This window comes from Schistocerca serialis, chromosome 5 (genome assembly GCF_023864345.2).
Source record: "Schistocerca serialis cubense isolate TAMUIC-IGC-003099 chromosome 5, iqSchSeri2.2, whole genome shotgun sequence".
Lineage (NCBI taxonomy): Eukaryota > Metazoa > Arthropoda > Insecta > Orthoptera > Acrididae > Schistocerca > Schistocerca serialis.
The window spans coordinates 350895597-350918648 of NC_064642.1; the positions used below are offsets into that span (position 1 = coordinate 350895597).

At 43.7% G+C, this 23052-nt stretch overlaps 1 protein-coding gene and 1 pseudogene across 1 annotated transcript in view; one reads left to right on the top strand and one right to left on the bottom strand.

Moving 5' to 3' along the window:
- Positions 1-23052, bottom strand: part of LOC126481210 (spondin-2-like) — a 617368-nt gene that overhangs the window by 180432 nt on the left and 413884 nt on the right. The window contains exon 3 of the mRNA XM_050104812.1: positions 20303-20407. Within this exon, the coding sequence (XP_049960769.1) occupies positions 20303-20407 (105 nt within the window). The remainder of the gene's footprint in view (positions 1-20302; positions 20408-23052) is intronic.
- Positions 15183-15300, top strand: LOC126482604 (5S ribosomal RNA; annotated as a pseudogene).

Below are 23052 nucleotides of genomic sequence, written 5' to 3' on the forward strand. Positions count from 1 at the left end.
GTACGACCTCATCATGACGTTTCAGGTTCAGTCATGTCGAATCAATGCTTCTACGCCTACTTTCATTACGTTGCTCAGTTTGTTGTGTGTTCTACTCAAGTAATACCCCATGTTTTTCCTTAATCACGTTGTGTTTACTACATTTAAATGGGTGAGTCTGTTTTCGTTTTAAGGCACAACCTATTATTATCAGGCCATGATAGGTTTGCAATGAATAAGTAAACCCAATTGTTGGAAACAGACAGATACCTTAAATAGTACACTTTTGGACAAAATCTACAGCCAGGTAACATTCAGTACCAAGTTACTCCAGCCCGTACAATGTAACACGCTGTGATCCTCCTTGGCAAGCTGGACACAAGGTGCTGTTCACATCTGTTCCAGTTTTCGATGACAGCCAACCTGAGGTCATCCACTGTGTGAGAAGTGTACCTGCGACAATGCATTGCAAGTTACAACTTGTGTCAAGCATCCTCAATTGTGTTCACGTCACGAGATACCTTGGCCCGTCCCATTCCATTGATTCCTTCTTCCTGCAGGAAGGTGTTCACAAGATGGACGCAATATGCTTGTGCGTTATCGTCTTGAAAGATGAAATCTTCGCCGGACTGTTGACTGCAGGGCTGGGTATTAGACTGGATGATCTTCTCGCAAAACTGTATAACCATCAACAGCGACAAGAGACATATGACATCGTTGTGTGATACTGGCCGGACCATGGCTGACTTTATGTGCATTATCCGTTGTAATTTACGTCTGAAATGTGCACTGACTGCGTTTCAAGTCCTCTTACGACGATCATCAGCGGCCTGGAAAATCCTGAACTCATTAGTGGATATAGCGCAATGGCACTGATCTGGTTTCGATTGAATGTGTTCCCTTGCTTACATCCTCCGTTCATCACGCTGCTGGACGGTATATACTGTTGTCGGTAGTAGACTCATGGAGGCCAAATTGACCGTTTCGAGACGATTGCATCCTGTCTGGGTCTACATAGCTGACACAATTGCTATAGTCTTCTTGCAGTACCTGTGAACCGTAATTTGCAGGTAGCACTCATCAGCGGGTGTTGTTGATCGTGGAGGACCACAAAGAGATATATCTTGTCATAGGCCTATTGAATGCACCGTATTCAGTGACTTGTCCTCAAACTGGATGCTTGTTATTAATTTGATGTGAGTTGCATCGAAAGGCATATCCATATACTAATATATACAGTTTTTATTTAGCTGATTGTCTTGATGTTGGTTTATTTGTCTTCTTTAGAGGCATGATAACGCGCACGGACTGGGCTGGTGTGTAGAAAATTGACTGATGAAAGAACTGGAAATCAGGTAACTCTCAGATTACCAAATGAAGTAAAGTACATGAAATTTTAACCGAGTGTATTCTTAAACTCTTCACACATTGTAAAGACACAATATGAAGTAACAATTCGGACTATATGTCTGCTTCCTGCAGTCTCACACAGAGACTTGACCACCATTCACCGCGTCTTCCCGCCAAATCCGAACGCACCGAACAAGAACAGAGATACTATACAAATCAAGTTGTTTACATATTTGTCAGAGATAATCGTTGGTACATATATTTGTCAGAGATAATCGTTGGGACATCTTTAGCAAACTTTTTTGAACTGAATTTACAAAATGTTGTGTTGAATCTGCAACATACTTCTAATGATATGCAATACAAACATTTAAGCATAAAATAATTAATTATTATGAGCATAGTTTTTATGTGAACTTTTCGTTTTGTAAATGAAGATACCGGTACTCGTTCATATCGTAGAATTCCGAATGTTTCATGTGCTTGAAGAAATTACAATCTTCAATGATTTGCGTCTCACGATAGCGATGAAATACTTGCAGTGTGTCGTCACGCGGGAAACTCTCCTTGCTAACATCCCTTGTCACGGCAAAATAACAATGTACGAACAATCTGTGCCTATGATTATTCGAGGAATGTTAAGAGACTGAATAGTGTACGCAAGTTTATTGCCATGAAATATTCTGTTCTGCACTCAGTTAGACTGACTACAGTAACCCTTTACAAAACACATTGCAAGACAGTAAACAAATTTTAATTTCACGCTAAAAATGTAAAATGAAACATTAATATTCCAGGTATGTTTTAAATTATCTCAGGGTAACATACGTGGGTGTTACTTATAGCTTTGAGACACAGAGTTTTGGCTGGTGGACTTTCGCTTTCATGAAATAGAGCATTTAATTTCGAGGTTGTGACTGGTCTGTGGTATTTGTCGGCCATTGTCTGACAGTTATGTTGTGCACCCATAGAAACTCAGCCTTCAGGAGTGTGTATGACAGCGACTTTGTTGAGCTGGATCAGGCATCTGCTGGCAATAATTCCAACTGAGTGGCATAGTTTGCATCCATGACCTAAGTCTTCAACAACCTCTCAACAGGCTTTGATATGTGCCTCACCATATGTAGTTGCAAAATATTCCAGTCTCTCTGTCTCTTTTCAACATTACGAGAAGTCTGCCCGCTGTACATATAAATTAAGCAAAAATCTGGAAGTTCATTTGAATGTAGTGGAAATGCCACAGGGGCAAGGCTAAACTGTGTCACCGTGTGGTTCAAATGGTTCAAATGGCTCTGAGCACTATGGGACTCAACTGCTGTGGTCATAAGTCCCCTAGAACTTAGAACTACTTAAACCTAACTAACCTAAGGACATCAGACACATCCATGCCCGAGGCAGGATTCGAACCTGCGACCGTAGCGGTCGTGCGGTTCCAGACTGTAGCGCCTTTAACCGCTCGGCCACTCCGGCCGGCCTGTCACCGTGTGACTGTGGAAGCTAAGCAGTATGGCAACACTCTGACTGTGTTAAAATTAAAGGTTCAAATATTCACTACAAACACAAGAATACTTCCAGAAGAGCGACTGGAAATTTGAAGAAACCATTGAAATAATACTAAGGTGATGAGTTAAATAAAATTACTTCCGTATTCGTATAACAACTGTTATGAAAAATTATTAACATTTATAACAGTTTATAACAACACTAACAAAAGCTACAAGCATGCTAAAAATTGGTACGATACACCATCTTTAAGTTATCTGGAAGATGAGTATATTCATTATAGAACAGAACAGACACATGAACTGTTATCAATAAATTATTTAATAAGTATTAAATGAGTGCTAAAACGAAGAGTTTTTCACAGCTACACGATAGATCAACATGACAGATTGCTACTATTACTCCAATTCATTTATAGTTGGTTAATAAGAAAAGTGAATGTTTTTTACGTCATCTGTTTGAGCAATTTAGTGAGGAACCGCCAGACTGAATAAAGTTGTGTATTTGACTAGTGCTTGCCATTACCCGTTTGGTGTGAACTGCAAAATATAATTAAATTGTTTATTCTACAATGTTTAACATATATTGAGATAACAAACCTCTGCAAACTGTTAAAATGTGTATAATGTATATCTGAAATTCTTAAAATTATTATCACTTATGTACAGTGGAAAGTTAGTCTAACTTCCAGATACTCACTTGAGCCCAGTAATTGGTCACCCGGAGGAAATTATGAAGGGGAAAGTAGGGCAAATTTCATGCTCTTCTGAAGTTCGTAGCTGGTTGGGTCACGTTCTTTGCTTTGGTAAGTTTTTTGTTGAATATAGTCTTGAATTAGCATATTGGGCATTAGGACTTATTCAGTTTAGTTGATTTGCTTGCTCTGTTAGGTCAGTTCTTTCATATTTCTCTGTTTATAATGTTGGTCTGTGTAAGGAACCTCTGAAAATATATTGTGCTTAATCTGAATAAACTGATAGTGAACTTTAATACCGTAATTAGCATTCATTAATAGCCTGATAAATCATTTATTATTTCCCTTATTTAAATATCTCATGTGGTCGATCGCAGCACGTCAGTAGTCGACCACTGCACAGATGCTGCATGGCCAGGCAGCACCATCAGGCACCAACCAGGAAGAAGAAATAAGCCACGCCTCCAGAGAGATTCCAGGCGCCATTACCGCGCGCAATGCTCTTCAGATACGGCCGCAAAGAACAAGCGTGGCCGTTCTATTAGTTTCGCAGATCTGTCATGATTTCTGACTAGAGGTTCTACTGCCGCCTCTAGAGGACAGAGTAATTGTATCGTCGCTCAGTCGAGACTTGTGACAGTTATTAATGTACAGCGTGTTGAGTACCATCAAAGGACATGTGTTGTCGTAGCTGCAGTAGTCATTCAGAGTACATTAACTGCAGCTTGTACTTTCATGCGGCTCAATGTATTCAGCTGCCTCTTGTGTATTTTGACAGCAAGTTATTCAATTGAATAATTAATTCCATTCGTATTCCCACAGCCACAGAAGTGAATAGGTAAACATAATTGCAGTTCTTACATCAAATAAAGTGTTGTCGTTTGAGTGTTCGTTTAATTGATTGTTTCAGTTGTGCACTTGTGAGTTCAAAAGCAGAACACAACATATCATATTCATTTATGTGCTCTTACATATCACTGATAGTTCTTTAGGCTGGTCAGTTGATTAATGTAACTGATGTTTCTTTAAGGGCGCAACGCAACAGAACACACCCAAAACCGTATGTTAGTAAATGAACGATAAGCAGAGACAAGATTGTCTACTGGACATCTGGTTGTTACGTAGCAGCTAACTGATTTCAACAGACGATCCATTTCACAATAATTATCTATACCTTAAAACCTCACGTTGCATTCTTGTGTTCCATAAAATTTGGTCTGGACATGTCCTTAAATTTCACATCTCTCTTCTCGCCTGTTACATTTGTTGCTGTTGCCGCGTAAAGTCAGGCGTCGGCACTCCAGTCGGGAACAATAGAGCAGAGAGTGCTGTGACAAGACGTCAGCAATTGCACGCTTAGCGACCCCTCTCCAGGACGACAACGCGACAGCAACGGCCTCTATGTGAAGAGGACATAAGCGCCACGCTCGACTGGTCGCGGTCCAGTCGAACATCAGCCTCAAGTCTAGTGCCTTGCATAGAAGCGTCAAAGCTCATTTAGTTCGCTTGAACCCTCTTTGTATCAGACTTTGGAATTGTTACACTGGAGAAGATTGATTATTTTGCCTGTCTCCCTATGCTTGCGACACATCTATGCAATTCTCAAAGTTAAGTATATCATTTACTTTCCGTAATAAAGCAAGTTTAATACGATTTGCTTGAACTGACGTCTAGCGATCCGGGAAAGCAGGTTTCCCAGACGCCCCATCTTTCACGACTAGGCACGATTTAGCAGTTGCTATTGCGGAAAGCACTCCTTACCTTCGATAACGGAGTACGCTCTAGACAAGGATGTTCGTTACTTTAAGCGTTTCACTTCTGACTATTGTCTCGTTTACTAAGATCCCTCGAAATATACCCGAATCCGTGTCCCGTCAAGTCGTAAGTCATACGCGATCCTGACATATACACTTGCGTCTCCAAATTATCATTGACCTGCAGGTCAATACAGTCCTTTTAATATTTTAATTTGTTGGTTTTCGGTACGTGTCCATACAGCCATTTCAATAGCTGAATGTTAATTAGGCCGATACAAACGTAAGGACAACGCAATACTTAGTCCCCGAGCGGAGAAAATCTCCGACCGGCCGGGAATGGAACCCGGGCTCCTTCGGTAGCAACCTGCCGCGCTGGCCGTGCAACTATCAAGGCCGACAAGTACAATTCTTGAATGGGTCAGCCAGACCAGGACCTAAAGCAGATAGTTTTCCAGAAGATGGTTTCTTTGGGTCTCGTGGGCTTTTGTGGGCCGTCGCTACAGACACAAGCATAAGGAAGGCTACTGAGCTAACTTTCTCACCAGGTTCCATTTATTTATGTCAGTCATTTGGACCCTGCAACACAACAGTGTACCTGGTGGTTTGTAATATATATTAAGACAATGGCACACATTTTTGTGATAAACAATGATACGCCTCCAGCTCATTTTTTTTCTGATTTCGACACAATTTCTCAGAGAGACATTTCTTACTCCCTTGAGATTCAGGGCTTATGAAGAGATTTTAGCAACCAAGTCGTCATCCAGACATTAGATATGTTAGACCGTATCCAGTATCTTCCAGTTAAATTTGTTCGCGCCATAGAAGGGGTTGAATAATAAGAGATATGACTGTGATATATTTTAACAGACATTGCAGTCAGTAAATATCTAGCGATTTCGTCTGTCTAGATCGCAACTACATTTTGAGGGATATAAACTGGTTTACATTGATAAAGAAAATTTTCTTCTCGAAACAGTTGATAAGAGCTTATCTTGTGAAAAACTACATTCTCAAATAAAACGTAAGCCAATTGTGTCCCTGTAAGTCTTTACGACGAACGGTGAATACAGAACAGGCGTGTGCATCCAGCGGCCAATGAGCGTCCCTTTGTCTGCTCCAGCCATAATACATTTGACGTCCGATGTGTTTCCACAGTCAGGCACACAGTTTGATAGAGTGCCGTACGCAAGCACGAGGCGGTCTATTAATGGTCGAAGTTACTGCAAATACTGACGCCATGGAAGGTCGCAGCAAATCGTATATGACAGCAATGGTGTTCAATGTCACGTCAGTACATCTGATTTAGTTGTCTGCGGTTTTCCTAATCAACTGCAAATAAATTCGAACAGATCCCTCCAAAACACATGGGGACTGATCGTGTACTTTGTCTTTGTGACTTTTATATAGAAACGCCGACTTCTGATGCTCCTACCTAATAATCGTATAATTTTTTGAGTGTGTTGGGTTACGAACACACAACTACATTCATGACGCAACGTAATAGAATAACATTTGATACCAACCAAATCAGCTTCTCCTCTACCTGTATCCAGACTAGAGGTGTAAAAAACAGTAGTTTATATTCCAGTACGCATTACGGTTTATAACTTTATTCCTCCAACGTTGTACACAGGAGCACAAACATTCATGCATCTTGATACAGTTCGATGTGGGCACCGTTCGTAGCTCGACAGATATTGAAACGGTGCTCCACTTCTCTCTTCATGTTCATAAGCATGACAGGCGTTATGGTCTTCATTGTGGCGTAAATCAGTTGTCTCAGATGTGCCACATCTCGAACCTTTGGTCTGTGAACAATGTCCTTGACAAATCCGCCGTGTACGGAAATCCAGTGGAGTGAGACTGGGAGACAGATGGTGGCGGCTAGTTCCTTAATGTATTTACGTTGGCTTCCAGCGAAGTCTTCGAGCACGCGTTCCGCAGCCTCTTAATTCACCAGCGCTTTAGGATGTTTTCCAGCATATGAAATCAAACTTCCTCTTTGTCGAGGAATTCTGTCCCATAGACAAATGGATTTTTGCAAGCGAGGACCCACGTTCCATTCTCTTCTTGCACGGCGTCGAACACGAGTCACAGATTTTAACTCTGCTAACCATAGCATACACTGCACCTTTTGTTGTGTCGTACACGTGTTGACTGTCAGGAGAACGTCTGCGTACTGTACAGTAAACATTTATGCGCATGCAGCATACGACTCAGCGCTGTTCATGAAATAGTGAGCATCACATCTTGGAGAGTGTCTGTATCGATTGCGTATTTACCCAACAGCATAAAATTTCGAGTTCTTTCATTATAAACATTTGTTTGCCTGTACCTCTAGTGTGTGGTGATTTCGTATACATCCATACTCTGAAAATACTTTCCTTGAACCATCTTTTGGTTTTTCTTCCAGTTACATTCGCGTTTGGAGTGCTGGAACGATGACTGCTTAGTTGCTTCTGAGCGCCTTGTAATTAGTCAAATCTTGTCTTCGCAGCTTTCGAAAGTGGTACATAGAGGGCTGTAGAATATTACAAGATTCCACACTAAATTCTGGACACTGAAACTTTATGCGTAAGCGTTCACTGGACAAGTGATGTCGGTCAGACCAGATTCTTCAGCTTTTCCGTAACGCACTCCCATGAGCGAAACAAGTAGAGAACACACGCCCTGGTGTAAGTTCGACCTAGTTAGCAGGTATTTTTAAATGGAAATCTAATGAATGTTTGTTTTGTATTGGCAAAATTGCGAGTAAACAAAGTAGTACCTGAAGCATCTAAAAATGTAGCACTAAAAGGTAGAATTAAAAAGGCAGAACTAAAAAGGATCCAGTTACGGTATTGTGCACGAGCTTCGCACTGCCACTAGATTACTACAGATGTGTTTGCTACGCTGTTAGGGTTCACGGCAAATTATTACTTATACTTAGTTTTTCATCAACTACATCATATGACCCAGTTTTGGACAGATATTCAGGACGTAACGCGTTTAACTGCACGGGTGCACATATTTTGGTATGTGGTACCCTAACATGTGCCCATAGTTATTTTTTCTCTGTGCCCAGCAGTCTCCCCACAAACACATCACATAATTTACTGCCTGGTCTTTTCTGTAAGGTCGTAACTGCACCACTAACAAGGGGACCCTCTATACCGTAAATCACGGATTTTGATGCGCTTCAAATATGTTGCAGAGGAACTTACCCTGAGTACCTGGCTATCCGGTTTTTTAGCGACGGGCCTTGGTTTTTGAGAAAATCGATTCTGAAGTTCATTGCGCGCTTTGTATATCCGTAACATTACGTATATTGCGAGCAAGTCAGCGTAGCGCAGCGGTAAAGGTTCTCGGCTACCGCGCTACAGATAGCGTGTTCGAATCCTGCTCGCGGAGTAGTTGTTCGGCGTATTTAATGGCATTTGTGATTTCGCCTTTTGATTATTCGTTCAATTCCTCCACTTGTGGATCTTCTTCTAGCTGCACTACTGCAGAAACACTTGGTTCTTCCATTTCACAGAATTTTTCTAACACTAGAAACGCTTTGCGAGCAACACGCTGTAGTTGGATGCGAACGTAAAGGAATGCAACTGCCATCCTCATTGGCCGCAGCTAGGAGCTGAGGTTCCCGTTACGCCTAACGGTATTCACGGGAGAGGGGATGATAATGGGTGGAGATCGATTTCAGGCAATACAAGAAGCGACCGTTGTACGAACCGCAGACGGAATCAATATTTGAAAAATTTAATAACTGAATATATCTTTATAATTTCGCACACCTAACACTGTTTGTGATATTATTTGACATAAAATTGAAAAATGCTGTCGATTTTGAAAAAAAGGCACTCGAGCAGGATTCGAACACGGTACCTCCACCGCGGTCGCCATGAACCTTTTCCGCTGCGCTGCGCTACGCTGGCTTGCCCGAAATACATCTAATGTTACGGGTATACAAATGGCGCAATGAACTTCAAAATCGATTTTCTCAAAAACCAAGGCCCGTCGCTTAAAAACTGGATAGCCAGGTAGGTAGTCAGGGTAAGTTCCTCTGCAACATATTTGAAGCGCATTAAAATCCGTGATTTACAGTATGGAAGGTCCCCTTGTAGTGGACTACGCCTGTCAGTATAGGCTAATCGTTTTACGTCCCTGCATCAATACTTCAACACATGGCCGCGCGGAATGGCCCTGACACGGATTGGACGGCCCCGCTGGTCGGTGATTCGAGTCCTCCTTCGGATATGGGTGTGTGTGTGTTGTTCTTAGCATAAGTTAGTTTAAGTAGAGTGTAAGTTCAAATGGCTCTGAGCACTACGGGACTTAACTTCTGAGGTCATCAGTCCCATAGAACTTAGAACTACTTAAACCTAACTAACCTAAGGACATCACACCTATCCATGCCCGAGGCAGGATTCGAACCTGCGACCATAGCGGTCGCGCGGTTCCAGACTGTAGCGCCTAGAACCGCTCGGCCGCTCCGACCGGCAGTGTGTAAGTGCCCATAGTTATTTTTTCTCTGTGTCTAACAGTCTCCCCACAAACACATCACATAATTTACTACCTGGTATTTTCTGCAAGGTCGTAACTGCACCAGTAAGTGGACTACGCATATCAGTATAGACTAATCGTATTACGTCCATAGATGAATGCTTCAACATCTGGCCGCGCGGAGTGGCCCTGACGCGGATTGCACGGTCCGATCGATGACCGCAGCAGTTTGGTCCTTAGGAATCCACACACATTTGAATATTTCAACACCTGACCTGCTACCCCGGGAAAATCTTCATTAGTGACTTGCTCTTGCCATATGTACTTGGCGATACTAACCAAAATAAAACGTACTACTTCTAACAGCTATAAAAATTAGTCTGCAAATGAAGTAAATACTAGTGTAATGTTTTTTAGTACACCGTCCTCCGTCACAAATAGAAATACATGCACTTACACGCGTTACACTCTGGATACTGACGCATACATGCTGCACGTAGCTAAAAATCAAAGTAGTTACAGGAAAAAAGATTTTTCTGCGGATTAACCTGGCGAATCATTACATAAACTTTATGATTCACGGCCTGGCCTAGCGTTATACGTTTTCATTTCGCCGTTGGGCGGCAATTCATGTGCGATAAAATTTTGTGAAATTTGCATAATTTTATGAGCGCCACAGTTTTAGAGAGTGTTTGCATTCGGGCGTGAACAGCGCTTTGTGAGTGGGTTCCGCTACATTAACTTTTGATCGTTATTCACCGCGAAAGTATATGTGGTGCGTCGCAATGTGGCAAATGACGACAGTAAAAATGTTTTATAATATTTCGCTTTCCTTAATGAATGCAGCGAAAGAAATATAAATACCCGCTCATAAAATATATCACCACATTAAAAAAACTGATAGCGGTCGTCGAAGTTACTATATAACCAAGTCATTAAATACCAAATTTCGTTGCCAACGTTGCTAGAAAATAACACCTCTTTTAATATTGTACATAGCTCTGGACACATCTACCATAAGGTCGTTATGAATGATTTTAATTGTCGAAGACTGTGTACGGACCGTTACGCCCAGGTACATGTGCATATAGGCTACAGGGTGAACAGGAAGTCCGCCGACAAATTGTCAGAGGTTGTAATGGGATAACTAACGACTCACGGTCTCCGGCGACTCGTTGCAGAGTCACTGCACTTCTTTTGGTTTCTGCCCCCCCCCCCTCCCCCAATTAGCTTTGTGTCTGTGTTGCGCTGAAAACAGTACAAACAGTTAAGTGTCGACGGTATACACTGTCTTGTTTCCGACCGCTCACCATAACCGCAGTTGACAACATTAATGCCTTGAGTTAGCACTCAGTACTGCTCGCTTCTGTCTAGGATTTTGTTGTCCTGCTCTGTTAGTTGTGCGTCACCAGTGATACACGTCAGCACTATGGATAGGTCTACTGATCGAGAGTTGGCTGATACGCTCAGCTTGTATGGGTTCACTGAAAAGCGACGCAATGACGCCGTAACTGTTCTCGCAGATGGGGCATCGACAGCGTAGTACTTTAACGTTCCAAGCTTGAAGCATTACTGCGTGTTATATATAGCAGTTCTGGTGATTGCATATTACAGGATTTTCCACTGTTGTGTAGATATTTTGACAGAATAAAGAGCGATTGCGGTGCTACACCGCAAATACACTCTAAGAAAAAAGAAAGTAAAGCGAAACCTATCGAGAAGGAATTATCCGAATGGTACAGATGTAAGTAGATGTGATGTATATGACAGACAAACAAATGATTAAAATTTCAAATATAATTGGATGATTTTGTCAAGAGAAAGAGCTTCACAAATTGAGCAAGTCAATAACGCGTTGGTCTACCTCTGACGCTTATGCAAACATTTATTCAGCTTGGCATTAAATTACACAGTTGGTGGAGTTCGTCGTGAGGGATATCGCGCCAATTTCTCTCCAATTGACGCGTTACATCGACAAAATCTCTGGCTGGTTGGGGGGCACTCCAAAAGTTCTCAGTTGGGGAGAGATCCGGCGACCTTCCTCGCCAAGATAAGCACTCAAAACTCTCGCCGTGTGCGGGCGGGCATTATCTTGCTGAAATGTAAGCCCGGGATGGCATGTCATGATGGCCAACAAAACAGGTTGTAAAATACAGTCAGCGTACCGCTGTGCTTTCAGGGTGCAGCGGATAACGACAAAAGAGGTTGTCCTAGGGTGTGATTTACTGATAATGATGAATGAAGTTGAAGCACTTTGCATGGCTAATGCAAGGGGCCGCAGAAGTGGGCCAATATGGGTCGCCGAGGTGAAGTTACATCAGAGACTAGTTGCTGATATGAAGAGTGCCACCCCACATTCTAGAGACTGTTTCCACGCCCTACCGTCAAACAGAAGTACCAGAGGCGCAGTGGCATTGACGCACAGGAAGGCAGAGCCGTTACGGCTTGGATGGCTTGATTGCTTGATGTCCAAGCAATCATTGTGTTATGGCTCACATGACAGAAGCCAGTGCTTAGCAAAACAAGACTGGGCCTACGTCATATAAATATTCCTCATTTCTTGTCAAACGCTGTCTTGGCCAGCAAGGTCTCCAGACCACTACCCAATTGAGAACGTTTGGAGCATTATCGGCAGGATCCTCCAACCAGATCGGGATTTTGATGATCTAATGCGCCCCTAATGTCTCCCCTCGGGAGGACATCCAAAAATCTATCAATCAAAGCAAAGCCGAATAACTGCCTCATAAGCGCTAGAGGTGGACCAAGGCGTAACTGACTTGCTCAATTTGTGAAGCTCTTTCTCTTGACTAAATCATCCAGTTTTTCAGAAATTCTAGTCATTTGTTTGTCTGTACATGTGCAGCACATTTACCTATTTCCGCCCCATTCGGATAATTCCTCAGTCGTGCGTCGCTTCTATTTTGTCTTAGAGTGTAAATCGCAGTCACAGCATTAGTCTGTGAGACGCCAGAGACCGTGGCCCCCTTATACCAAAACACTGAGAAGGCATCCCTGAAGAACATCTGAAAATTCGTCAATAGAGTTCTGGTTCACCCTTACACTTCGCAAACGACAGCACAGTACCTGGAGTAGGGTTCATCCCACCAATATTAGACATTTTCTCCGTTACTCCAACACTGTACCGAGTGAGGGGAAACATGGCTGTCTAAATGTCTCTGTATGCGCCCTAATATTTCACATGTTGTTTTCATGATTAGTACCATAGAGATCGGACTGAAGCACAGACTCCGTCGAATGCCGGTTCTCTAAATTTATACAACAGGCTCCCTCGACGTTCCCTTTGTTCCGAAGATACTCGTTTATATGCCCCAATCATTTCTGTTACATTTCTGTTTGTATCGGGTGTACTGACCTGTTATGGTCCTAACAACGAATACATAACTTTGAAGCTCTGAGTCTGTTGCAGCACTGTCTGAACCGTAATTCACAAAATACAGGGTCCAGTCACATGTGACCACCGCATACGTTAGACATCAACGTGCAATAACCACTCATACACGGCAGGTGGCATGACTAGCAGTGGAGAGTATGTAAAGCGTTTCGGGGTGACAGAAAACAGTGCAGCCGTTCTTATAAAACGGAATCTGAGCGACTTACCTGACGACCAAAGGGCATGATCATTGGCTTTTGGGCCAAGGGTGGAGGCATTTCCTAGTCCGCAGCTCGTGGTGTAGTGGTTAACGTTGCTGCCACTGGATCACGGGGCCCCGGGTTTGATTCCCGGGAGGATCGGGGATTTTCTCCGCCCGGGGACTGGTGTTTGTACTGTCCTGATCATTCAGTCATCATTCGGGAAATGGCGAGATTGGACAGCGTAAGGATTGGGAATTTGTACGGGCGCTGATAAGCACGTCGTTGAGCGCCTCACAAACCAAAAGTCACCATGAAGCATTTCCTAAACGGCTAAATCTGTAAAATGTATGTATGCCGCAGTGGTTAAACTATGCTGTGAATGACAATATGGCGCTATCCAAAACCGGCACTGAGGCAACTGTGATGAACCACAGGGCATAGATGGCAAGGTTGAACGACTGCTTTGGCAATGTGTACAGGTGAACAGGTGTGCAGCCGTTGAGCAACTGACCGCCCTGATGAACCACGGAGCTACCAACAGTGTCTTCTCAACCACCAGTCAGAGAACGTTGCTGCGTATGGGCCTCCACAGCATTCGCCTTGTTCACGCACCCTTACTGTCTGCTGTTCATCGGCGACGAAGGGTGAAATTTGCACTCCAGTAACGCAACTGTACGTCCACTGAGTGACGACATATGGCTTATTCAGATGGATCACGTTTTATGGCTGTTGGTGTGTACTACCCTGAAAAATCGTCGGAAGTTGCAGGCCATAGAGAAATAGTTATGGTCTGGCATTTCCTGGGTGATCTCGTTATTCTGGAAGGCACAGTGGATGAGCACACGTATGCTTCTATCCGTGGAGACCATGTCGACCACTACATGCAGGTTGTTTTTTCCTCGTCACAATATCATCTACCAGAAGGGCAATGCGTAATGCCACTCAGCTCGTAGTGTACGTCCGTGGTTCAAAGAACACCAGGTTCAGTTTACCGTTCTCCCCTCGCCATTAAACTCTCCAGATTTAAACACAATCGAGAATCTGTGGGACAACCTTGACCAGGCTGTTCACGCCATGGATCCTCAGCTGCAGCTGGCCACGGCACTGGAGTCTGCATGGCCCCACATCCCTATCGGTACCTTCCAGAACCTCACTGATTCTCTTCCTGCACCTCTGCGATGCAAATGGTTATTCGCGCTTTTGACAGGTGGTCGCATTAATGTGAATGGACCATACAGCAGTTTTGGATATAGTTTGAAGAGTAGTAGCGTTTAGATCTGTTCGTTGTAACCTCATTGAGACCCTTCCGGTATTTGACCATGGAATTCAGTGAGAGGCGTCTTAACAAGACATACGGTCAGGTATATTAGCACGCAAAGAGTGGAGTCGAAGGCGGCGTCCTGTGGTGGCGTCTGTAGCGCCACCCATAAGAATAGGAATACGTGACTCGCGCTGGTGCCAGCTGGCGGGCCATCTATGAGTTGCGTCTTCAGCTGAGATATGGGCGTCCCGGAGCTCGCTGTGTGCGGTCGTCTAGGTATTAACGATATGACAGAGTGATAAGTGCAACTTCCTTTCGGAAGTACCTAAATAACATTTCCCTTTATGCAGTTCACTCCTGCTACCATGATAATTTCAAAGAGTGTGATCCAGTCAACAACATCAAAAGATTTCTCTGAGTCTATGATTGTTATAAACTGATGATTGCCTTTCTTCAGTCTACCTTGTGAGTAGAGTTGTAAAACTTCGGTAAGGTACCGTATACTGTCATAAGCAGACGTAGACTATTGCAGTTTTGGTAGTAGGCTTGGTCAGTTAAGGCCAACGGCCTTGCCGCAGTGGTAACACCGGTTCCCCTCAGATCACCGAAGTTAAGCGCTGTTGGGCTAGGCTAGCAATTGGATGAGTGACCATTCGATTTGCCGAGCGCTGTTGGCAAGCGGTGTGCACTCAGCCCTTGTGAAGCAAACTGAAGAGCTACTTGATTGAGAAGTAGCGGCTCCAGTCTCGTGAACTTACATACCGCTAGGAGAGCGTTGTACTGACCACATGCCTCTCCATACTCACATCCAGTGACGCCTTTGGGCTGAGGATGACACGGTGGCCAGTGGATACCGTTGGGCCTCCCAAGGCCTGTTCGGACGGAGTTTAGTTTTTTTGGTCAGTTAAGACTGTAATCGCATTACCTGTACGATAGGTGGGTTGCATACCTAACAGGCGTTACTTAATTTCAATCCCTTTATTTGCATATGCAATCAGTCTCTCAGTAATCGGAAGTGGTGAACCGTCTAGAAACTGAGGATATATACAGCGCCACATAACCCAGTAGGTTTTTGTACTATGTAGTTATCCCCCTGTCTGTTATTTCAAAATAAACAGTATGTGTAGCAAAACTGATTGTTAATATTAAATTCAGATTTTATTCGAAAACAGTGGCACGTTGTAGTAAAAGCAAAAAAAAAGGCAATAGCGATTTATGATATAGCGCTACAAAAAGCAATTTCCTCAACAAAAAACGAAAACAAAAAGAATATTAAATAACTCATAACAAAAACATATCAAACGTTTCTTCGGCACTTCAGAGAGCTTATGTAAAACATGTTTCTGTTACTGATAAATATCTTTCGCACATATTGGTAATAATAAGATGCTCTTATCTTGATTATGGTGACCTACATTCTATTAAGTACAAAATAACAAGAACAGTTAAATAGATTTCTTTATTTTTTTGCATGTTATTTGTACCTGCATCGCCGGCCGGAATGGCCGAGCGGTTCTAGGCGCTACAGTCTGGAACCGCGCGACCGCTACGGTCGCAGGTTCGAATCCTGCCTCGGGCATGGATGTTTTTGATGTCCTTAGGTTAGTTAGGTTTAAGTAGTTCTAAGTTCTATGGGACTGATGACCTCAGCAGTTAAGTCCCTTAGTACTCAGAGCCATTTGAACCATTTGTGCTTGCATCAAAAGTAATTGGTTTGGTTACAGTTACGTGATAAACTAATTTTTATTATTTATAAAATGTAATTTGTATTTTATAAGGATATAAAACACACAATGGACTAACACTGAGTGATGTACGATTCTAATATGTGCAAAAGAAACAAAATAACAAAGAAAAGTCGTCGTCTCCCAGTTCCGCTCTTTCACATTCTTTTATGTTTTTTGGCTTACTTGCGCTACCAAACTACCGGTAATACTATCATTTATTACGATATTTTTGTACTGTGCCTAAACTATGGAATCGTAGTTTTGGTACAGTGCAATTCTTCTGCTGAGATAACTCTGCACGGTGTTGTCCGTTCGTACGTTTTTCCGGAACCCAAACTGGTCTTGTTAAGGATGGGCTTCTACAGATTTTTCTATCCTTCTATAAGATATTCGTGTCAGTATTTTTCAAGAAGAAACTGAAAGGGATCAGCTTCTACAGTCACCGTGCTACGTGGATGGTTGTTTGTCTACGAATGACCGGCTGTGGCGCTATTAATCAAATGGTACGAAAAACATGCGCAGCGCTGGAAGTGAGCGTGTCGGTGTTGGGGGCAGAGGTTCGCACGTGGCCAGTGCAGGGGAGGAGAGGACACGGCGGGCGTAGCGTCCGCCCCGGGGATCGATAATCGCCGCCCCCGCAGTCGAGTCCGGCCCAGCGCAGTCGACGCGGCTGACGGCAGTCGCCGGGCGACACTTTGTCAGCGGCGCAGTTCTGTGGCCGCTGCTGCGGCCGCCGTGTTCCGCTGATGGGCGGCTGTCAGCAGTGCTGGGCCGGTGGCCAGTGTCGCGGTCACCGTTTATCACACTGGGCGGCGCGCTGATTTCTAACAACACCCACCGACCATCGTTTAGGCCGTACACGATACGGACCGCGCATGACGTCATTATACACTAAAGGGGAAAAAAATCCCAGCAGTTAGAAATAATTGATGTAGAGAAATGAAATGTCAGGAATACATTTGTCTAGGCAGAATATTTAAGTGATTAATGTCGCAAGATCACAGGTTAATGAACGCGAGACAAAAGCCATCGCAAATGCGAAATGCTGGTACATTAATAACGGGTGTAACTGCCACAATGTTGAATGTAGAAACAAGTTATTTACATACAGCTTTTACTTTTTAGCAGTTGACAGAGCTTTAAAAATTACAGTTTAGAAATATAACGCCTATTAAAACTTGCAGTGAAATTTTTAGCAAACATACCATGCTAACATTGCTTTTCAGTCACAGATTCATCAAGTAAAGATCGCGTTAAGGAGTCTTAGTTTCTATGAACAATTCACTTAGCAGCCGTTTTCCGGAAACGCTTCACTACAAACTATGTCAGTCGTTACATCTCTAGAATTCCGTTGCCAAGAACTCTCGAAAGCTTTTGGGAGGTAAACCATTTGAACCAATGAAGACAGTTTTCCTTCCTTACATTGATAGACTAAAAGAGTACGAAGAATACCTACATTCTACGTATTGTACTATTCGTTGTCGAAAATCTTGATGCGTTTATGAAATGCTATGGATATTTACGATACTTTATTGCCAATATGTACGCTGTCAAAAAAATGGTTCAAATGGCTCTGAGCACTATGGGACTCAACTGCTGAGGTCATTAGTCCCCTAGAACTTAGAACTAGTTAAACCTAACTAACCTAAGGACATCACAAACATCCATGCCCGAGGCAGGATTCGAACCTGCGACCGTAGCGGTCTTGCGGTTCCAGACTGCAGCGCCTTTAACCGCACGGCCACTTCGGCCGGCTGTACGCTGTCAGAAGAAAATAGTAACGCATCCAAAGGAGGAGGGGCGGAGGTGGGGAGACAGGAACCGGAATGAAACGTAATCGTTTGGGGGTGTTTATGATGTTATTAGACTGATTACAAAACTGAATGAAATTTACAAAGAACTTGACAGTATGAACCCACTTCCTATAGGATGGATGCATGCACTGATTCACTTGACAAGGGTTTCATATAGCCGTTGTATTCTCTCCTGAAGCAATATGCCCCACAACTGCTGTAATTCGTCCTTAACATCGTGGATGCTGGCTCTGGAAAGAAGTCGACGTCCGAGCTGGTCCCATACATATTCTATCAGAGACAGATGTGGGATTGCCTCAACATCAAGTAGACAGTTCTTAGAGACACTTTCCATGTGTTCACGAGCATTGTCCTGTTGAAAAATGGCACCGAAAACAGACGCATCAGACGTAATACATCAGTACACAGGATTTCTATCATATACTGTTATGCCGTCATTGTTCACTTAGCCTTGTACCAGCCTTGACCTGAAATCATATCTGATGGACTCCCACACTATGACGTCAGGAGTAACACCGCTGCGCCTCTCAAAAACACTGAAAGAACGAGACCTCTTGCTCATGTCGACGCTATGCTCGCCGACTATGGTCATTCCCTAGCAGTCCGTGCTCACCGATCACGGCACCACTCTAAACGCAGACGTTTATATTTACGATAGCCTACACACGGGACGGTAATCCTCTAGTTCGGCTGCTGTTTGTCTCCGACCTATGGAGCGGGATGACACAGAATGTTGCACGGAGTCCAACGCTTGTTCTTGGATGGCAGACGTCTATGTGAAGGGGGTTACAATGTGCCTGGTGCACAGCACGACGATGTTCCCTTGTGGTGGTCAGATGTGACCAACTGGAACCTGGACGACACACGTTCCGATGCAGCCCGCCAACGGGCCACTGTGATGTCCTAGCCCCCACAAATCTGGGTATCACACGTTTCGACTAACCAGCCGAATGGAGACCCCCACATTGAGGCCCCTTTCAAACTTTGTCAGGTACTGAACAGCGTGTCTGGGCTAGAAGTATACAAATACATTTATTTATATTTCAGTGCCTATTAAAGTTTATAAGTCCAGTTGTCCAACACTGTGCACATGACCTCAAACATTTTTATGCATGTTGGTACAGTTCAGTAGGGACGACATTTGTTGCTCGACAGATATCGAAAACGTACTCCACTTCTCCCCACATATTCATAAGCATGAAAGATGTTACGGCCTCTACTGCGGCGTCTCAAATCTGACAGGTCTTGACCCTTCTTCTGTGAGCAATGTCCTCGATTAACTCCCAAGTACTGAACGTCAGCGTAGTAAGATCGAAGATCGGAGACTGAGATGGTGAGGCAATGGGAACCCCCCCCCCCCCCCCTTCCGATCCAAGGCTCAGGAAACGTCTCATGGGGAAATAAATGTTATAACATCCCCATGATGGTGGATTGGGGCATTATCCTGCTAGAAAACGACGTCGGGAGGCATCTGTGGAACTGCAAAGTCCATCAACATGTCCAAATAGGTGTGCTCGGTCACTGGCGTGAATGTACCATGCGACTCAGCGCTATTCATCAAGTAATGAGGTGAGGATCTTCTCTTGGAGTGTCTCTATGGATTGTGTATTTACCCAACAACTAAAATGTCGAGTTCTTTCGCTATAAGAATTTGTCTGTGAACACCTCTAGCCCGGACACACTGTATATTCAAAAAAATGGTTCAAATGGCTCTGAGAACTATGGGACTTAACTTCTAAGGTCATCAGTCCCCTAGAACTACTTAACCCTAACTAACCTAAGGACATCGCACACATCCATGCCCGAGGCAGGATTCGAACCTGCGACCGTAGAGGTCGCGCGGTTCCAGACTGTAGCGCCTAGAACCGCTCGGCCACCCCAGCCGGCACTGTACATTCAGCCTGGTTTGGTAACATTACTAAAGACGAACAACGCTGCTGCATCCTGGTGACAACACTAAGCATGTACACACCGGTGGAAGATGTGTACATATACGAATCTACGTATGACCATGTCTTCTGGATGCATCACTTTATCAGGCGGTGCACTTCGAAAACAGTGAGCGCATTACGAACCACCAACGTAAATGTACACAGTAGTTCCGCGGTTTTCACTACGCCATCCGTCGTGTGTCTTACCTCAAGAGTGATGGAGTCCAGCCAGGAACCGGCCACCAGCAGGTCGACGCTGTCTATGCCGATGAACCAGTCAGGAGACGGCGTGATGCGACTTACGGCGGACACCTGCGACAGACATCAGAGGGAATACCTTCAGTCAGTTTTACATTAAGTAGAAGCAAAGATTCTGTGTTAACTGCGGTGAAAACGCACTAAAATACATAATTATGTAACTTCTAGGCTATTAGCAACCTGTGGTGCCGAGAATTCCAAAATCGGTCAGACACGTAAGTGACAAAATTATATATACAACTATAAAAACGACTGGAAGATGAATCCAAAAATATGACTGCGTTATCATGATATTCAGTCTATAGACTGGTTTTACGCCGCTCTCCAAGTAAGCCTCTTCATGTCTCATTAAGTAGTGCAACCTACAACCATTTGAACTTGCTTGCTATAGGCAATCTTTGGACTCCCTCTACAATATTTACCTTCTCACACGTCACCCCATTAACATAACTACGTTTCGTTGATGTCTCAGGACGTGTCCTACCATATGATCCCTTCATTGTTCGCCCCCGGTAGCTGAATGGTCAACTTGACGGATTGTCAATCCTCTGGGCCCGGGTTCGATTCCCGGCTGGGTTCGATGAATTTTCTCCGCCCAGGGACTGGGTGTTGTGCTATCCTTATCGTAATCCTGCCATCCTCATCAACTGCAGGTTGCCGAAGTGGCGACAAATTGAAAGACCGGCACCCGGTGAACGGCTTGCCCGACGGGGGGCCCCTTGCCATACGATTAAATAAAAAATCCTTTCATTTAGTCAACTTGTGCCTCATATTTCCTTTCTCCCAAATTCGATTCAGTATCTCCTCATTAGTTAAGCGACCTAACCATCTAATCTTCGGCATTCTTTTGTAACACGACATTTCAGAAGCTTCTTTTCTCTTCCCGTCTGAACTGCTCTAACTCATCTCTCAATATCGTACCCAACAACTTGGTTCACCCAGTCTCTCTCCAACTTTCCCTAATCTTTTTCTCTACAAATGATAGACCAGCCCACATCCCAGCCTCTATTCCATTTCTGTTTACTAAAATCCTGCATCGCCCCCTTCCCCCGCCTCATCGCATCATTAGAACTCACATAACCACTTTCTTTGCATACAGATCTTAAAAACCTTTAATTTTCTCATTCATATCAATTATTCTTTACCAGTGTAACTCTTTCAGGGAATGTGCAGTCTTCATTTCAAGACCTTCCCCATTTCCCCACCGTCTTTTTCTGTTTAATTCAGTATAATTCTGGGCAACATTACTATGCTGATGGACCCATTAGTATTCTGGGTTTGGCCATGAAGACATTTCTTCAATAGTCTTACACCTGGCAAATTTCTGAAACTTTCTTTCAGGACCTCCACTATGGCAAATGGTATAACTGGTTTATGAATAAATTTCTTATAGTTTTGCTGCGATATGTTGAATTTGCACCATGAATCACTTCCTGAAGGACATAGGCCGTGAATCAGTTTCTCTTCTGTTGAAGGGAAGTGAAACAAAACTACCCCTACAGTTTGTCTCATATCTTCTACATTACTAACGTTTTGCTTGATGGCCATGCCATGATAATTTTAGGTTTTATTTATGATAGATTCTGTTCTTACCATTTAATCCTCTGCCGTTTTCCAATTAATTTCTCTTGTATGCAGTTTTCAGTCGTCGCAACCTCGTACTGATTTGCTTTGTACATGACCTGTGAAATCCAGTTTAGTGATAGTTACATTTTCTCCAAGTGGCTTCTCTTCCTCAACAGTCTTGAAAGCTTTTAAATCCCCATGTCCTAAATAACTGACGAATCTTACCTTTTTCAGTACTTCAGATTCTTGGAAAATGGTCATGTCCACACAGTGTTTTATTTAGATGAATGAAAAACGAAAAGTAGGGTAATAATGTACATTGAAGAGCCAAAGATAATGGCAAATTTACCTAATATCGTGTAGGGCCCCCGCGAGCACGCAGAAGTGCCGCATCCCGACGTAGCATTGACTCGACTAACGTCTGAAGTAGTGCTGGAGGGAACTGACACCATGAATCTTGCAGGGCTGTCAATAAATCATTAAGAGCACGAGGGGATGGGGATCTCTTCTGAACAGCACATTGCAAGGTATTCCAGATATGCTCAATAATGTTCATGTCTGGCAAATTTGATGGCCAGAGGAAGTGTTTAAACACAGAAGAGTGTTCCTGTCGCCACTCTATAGCAATTCTGGATGTGTGGGGTATCGAATTGTCCCGCTGGGATTGCCCAAGTCCGCCGGAATGCACAACGGACATGAATGGATTCAGGTGATCAGACAGGATGCTTACGTACTTGTTACCTGTCAGATTCATGCCGTTGTATCCGTCCTCGTACACGTCCATCCACTCGATACAATTTGAAACGAGACTCGTCCGACCAGGTAAAATGCTTCCAGTCAACAACAGTCCAATGTCGATATTGATGGGCCCAGGAGAGGTGTAAAGCTTTGTGTCATGTAGTCATCAAGCGTACACGAGTGGGCCTTCGGGTCCGAAAGCCAATATCGATAATGTTTCGTTGAGTGGTTAGGACACTGACACTTGTTGATGGCCCAACACTGAAATCTGCAGAAATTTGCGGGAGGTTTGCACTTCTGTCACGCTGAAATATTCTCTTCAGTCGTCGGTGGTCCCATTCTCGCAAGATCTTTTTCAGGCCGCTGTGATGTCGGAGATTTGATATTTTACTTGT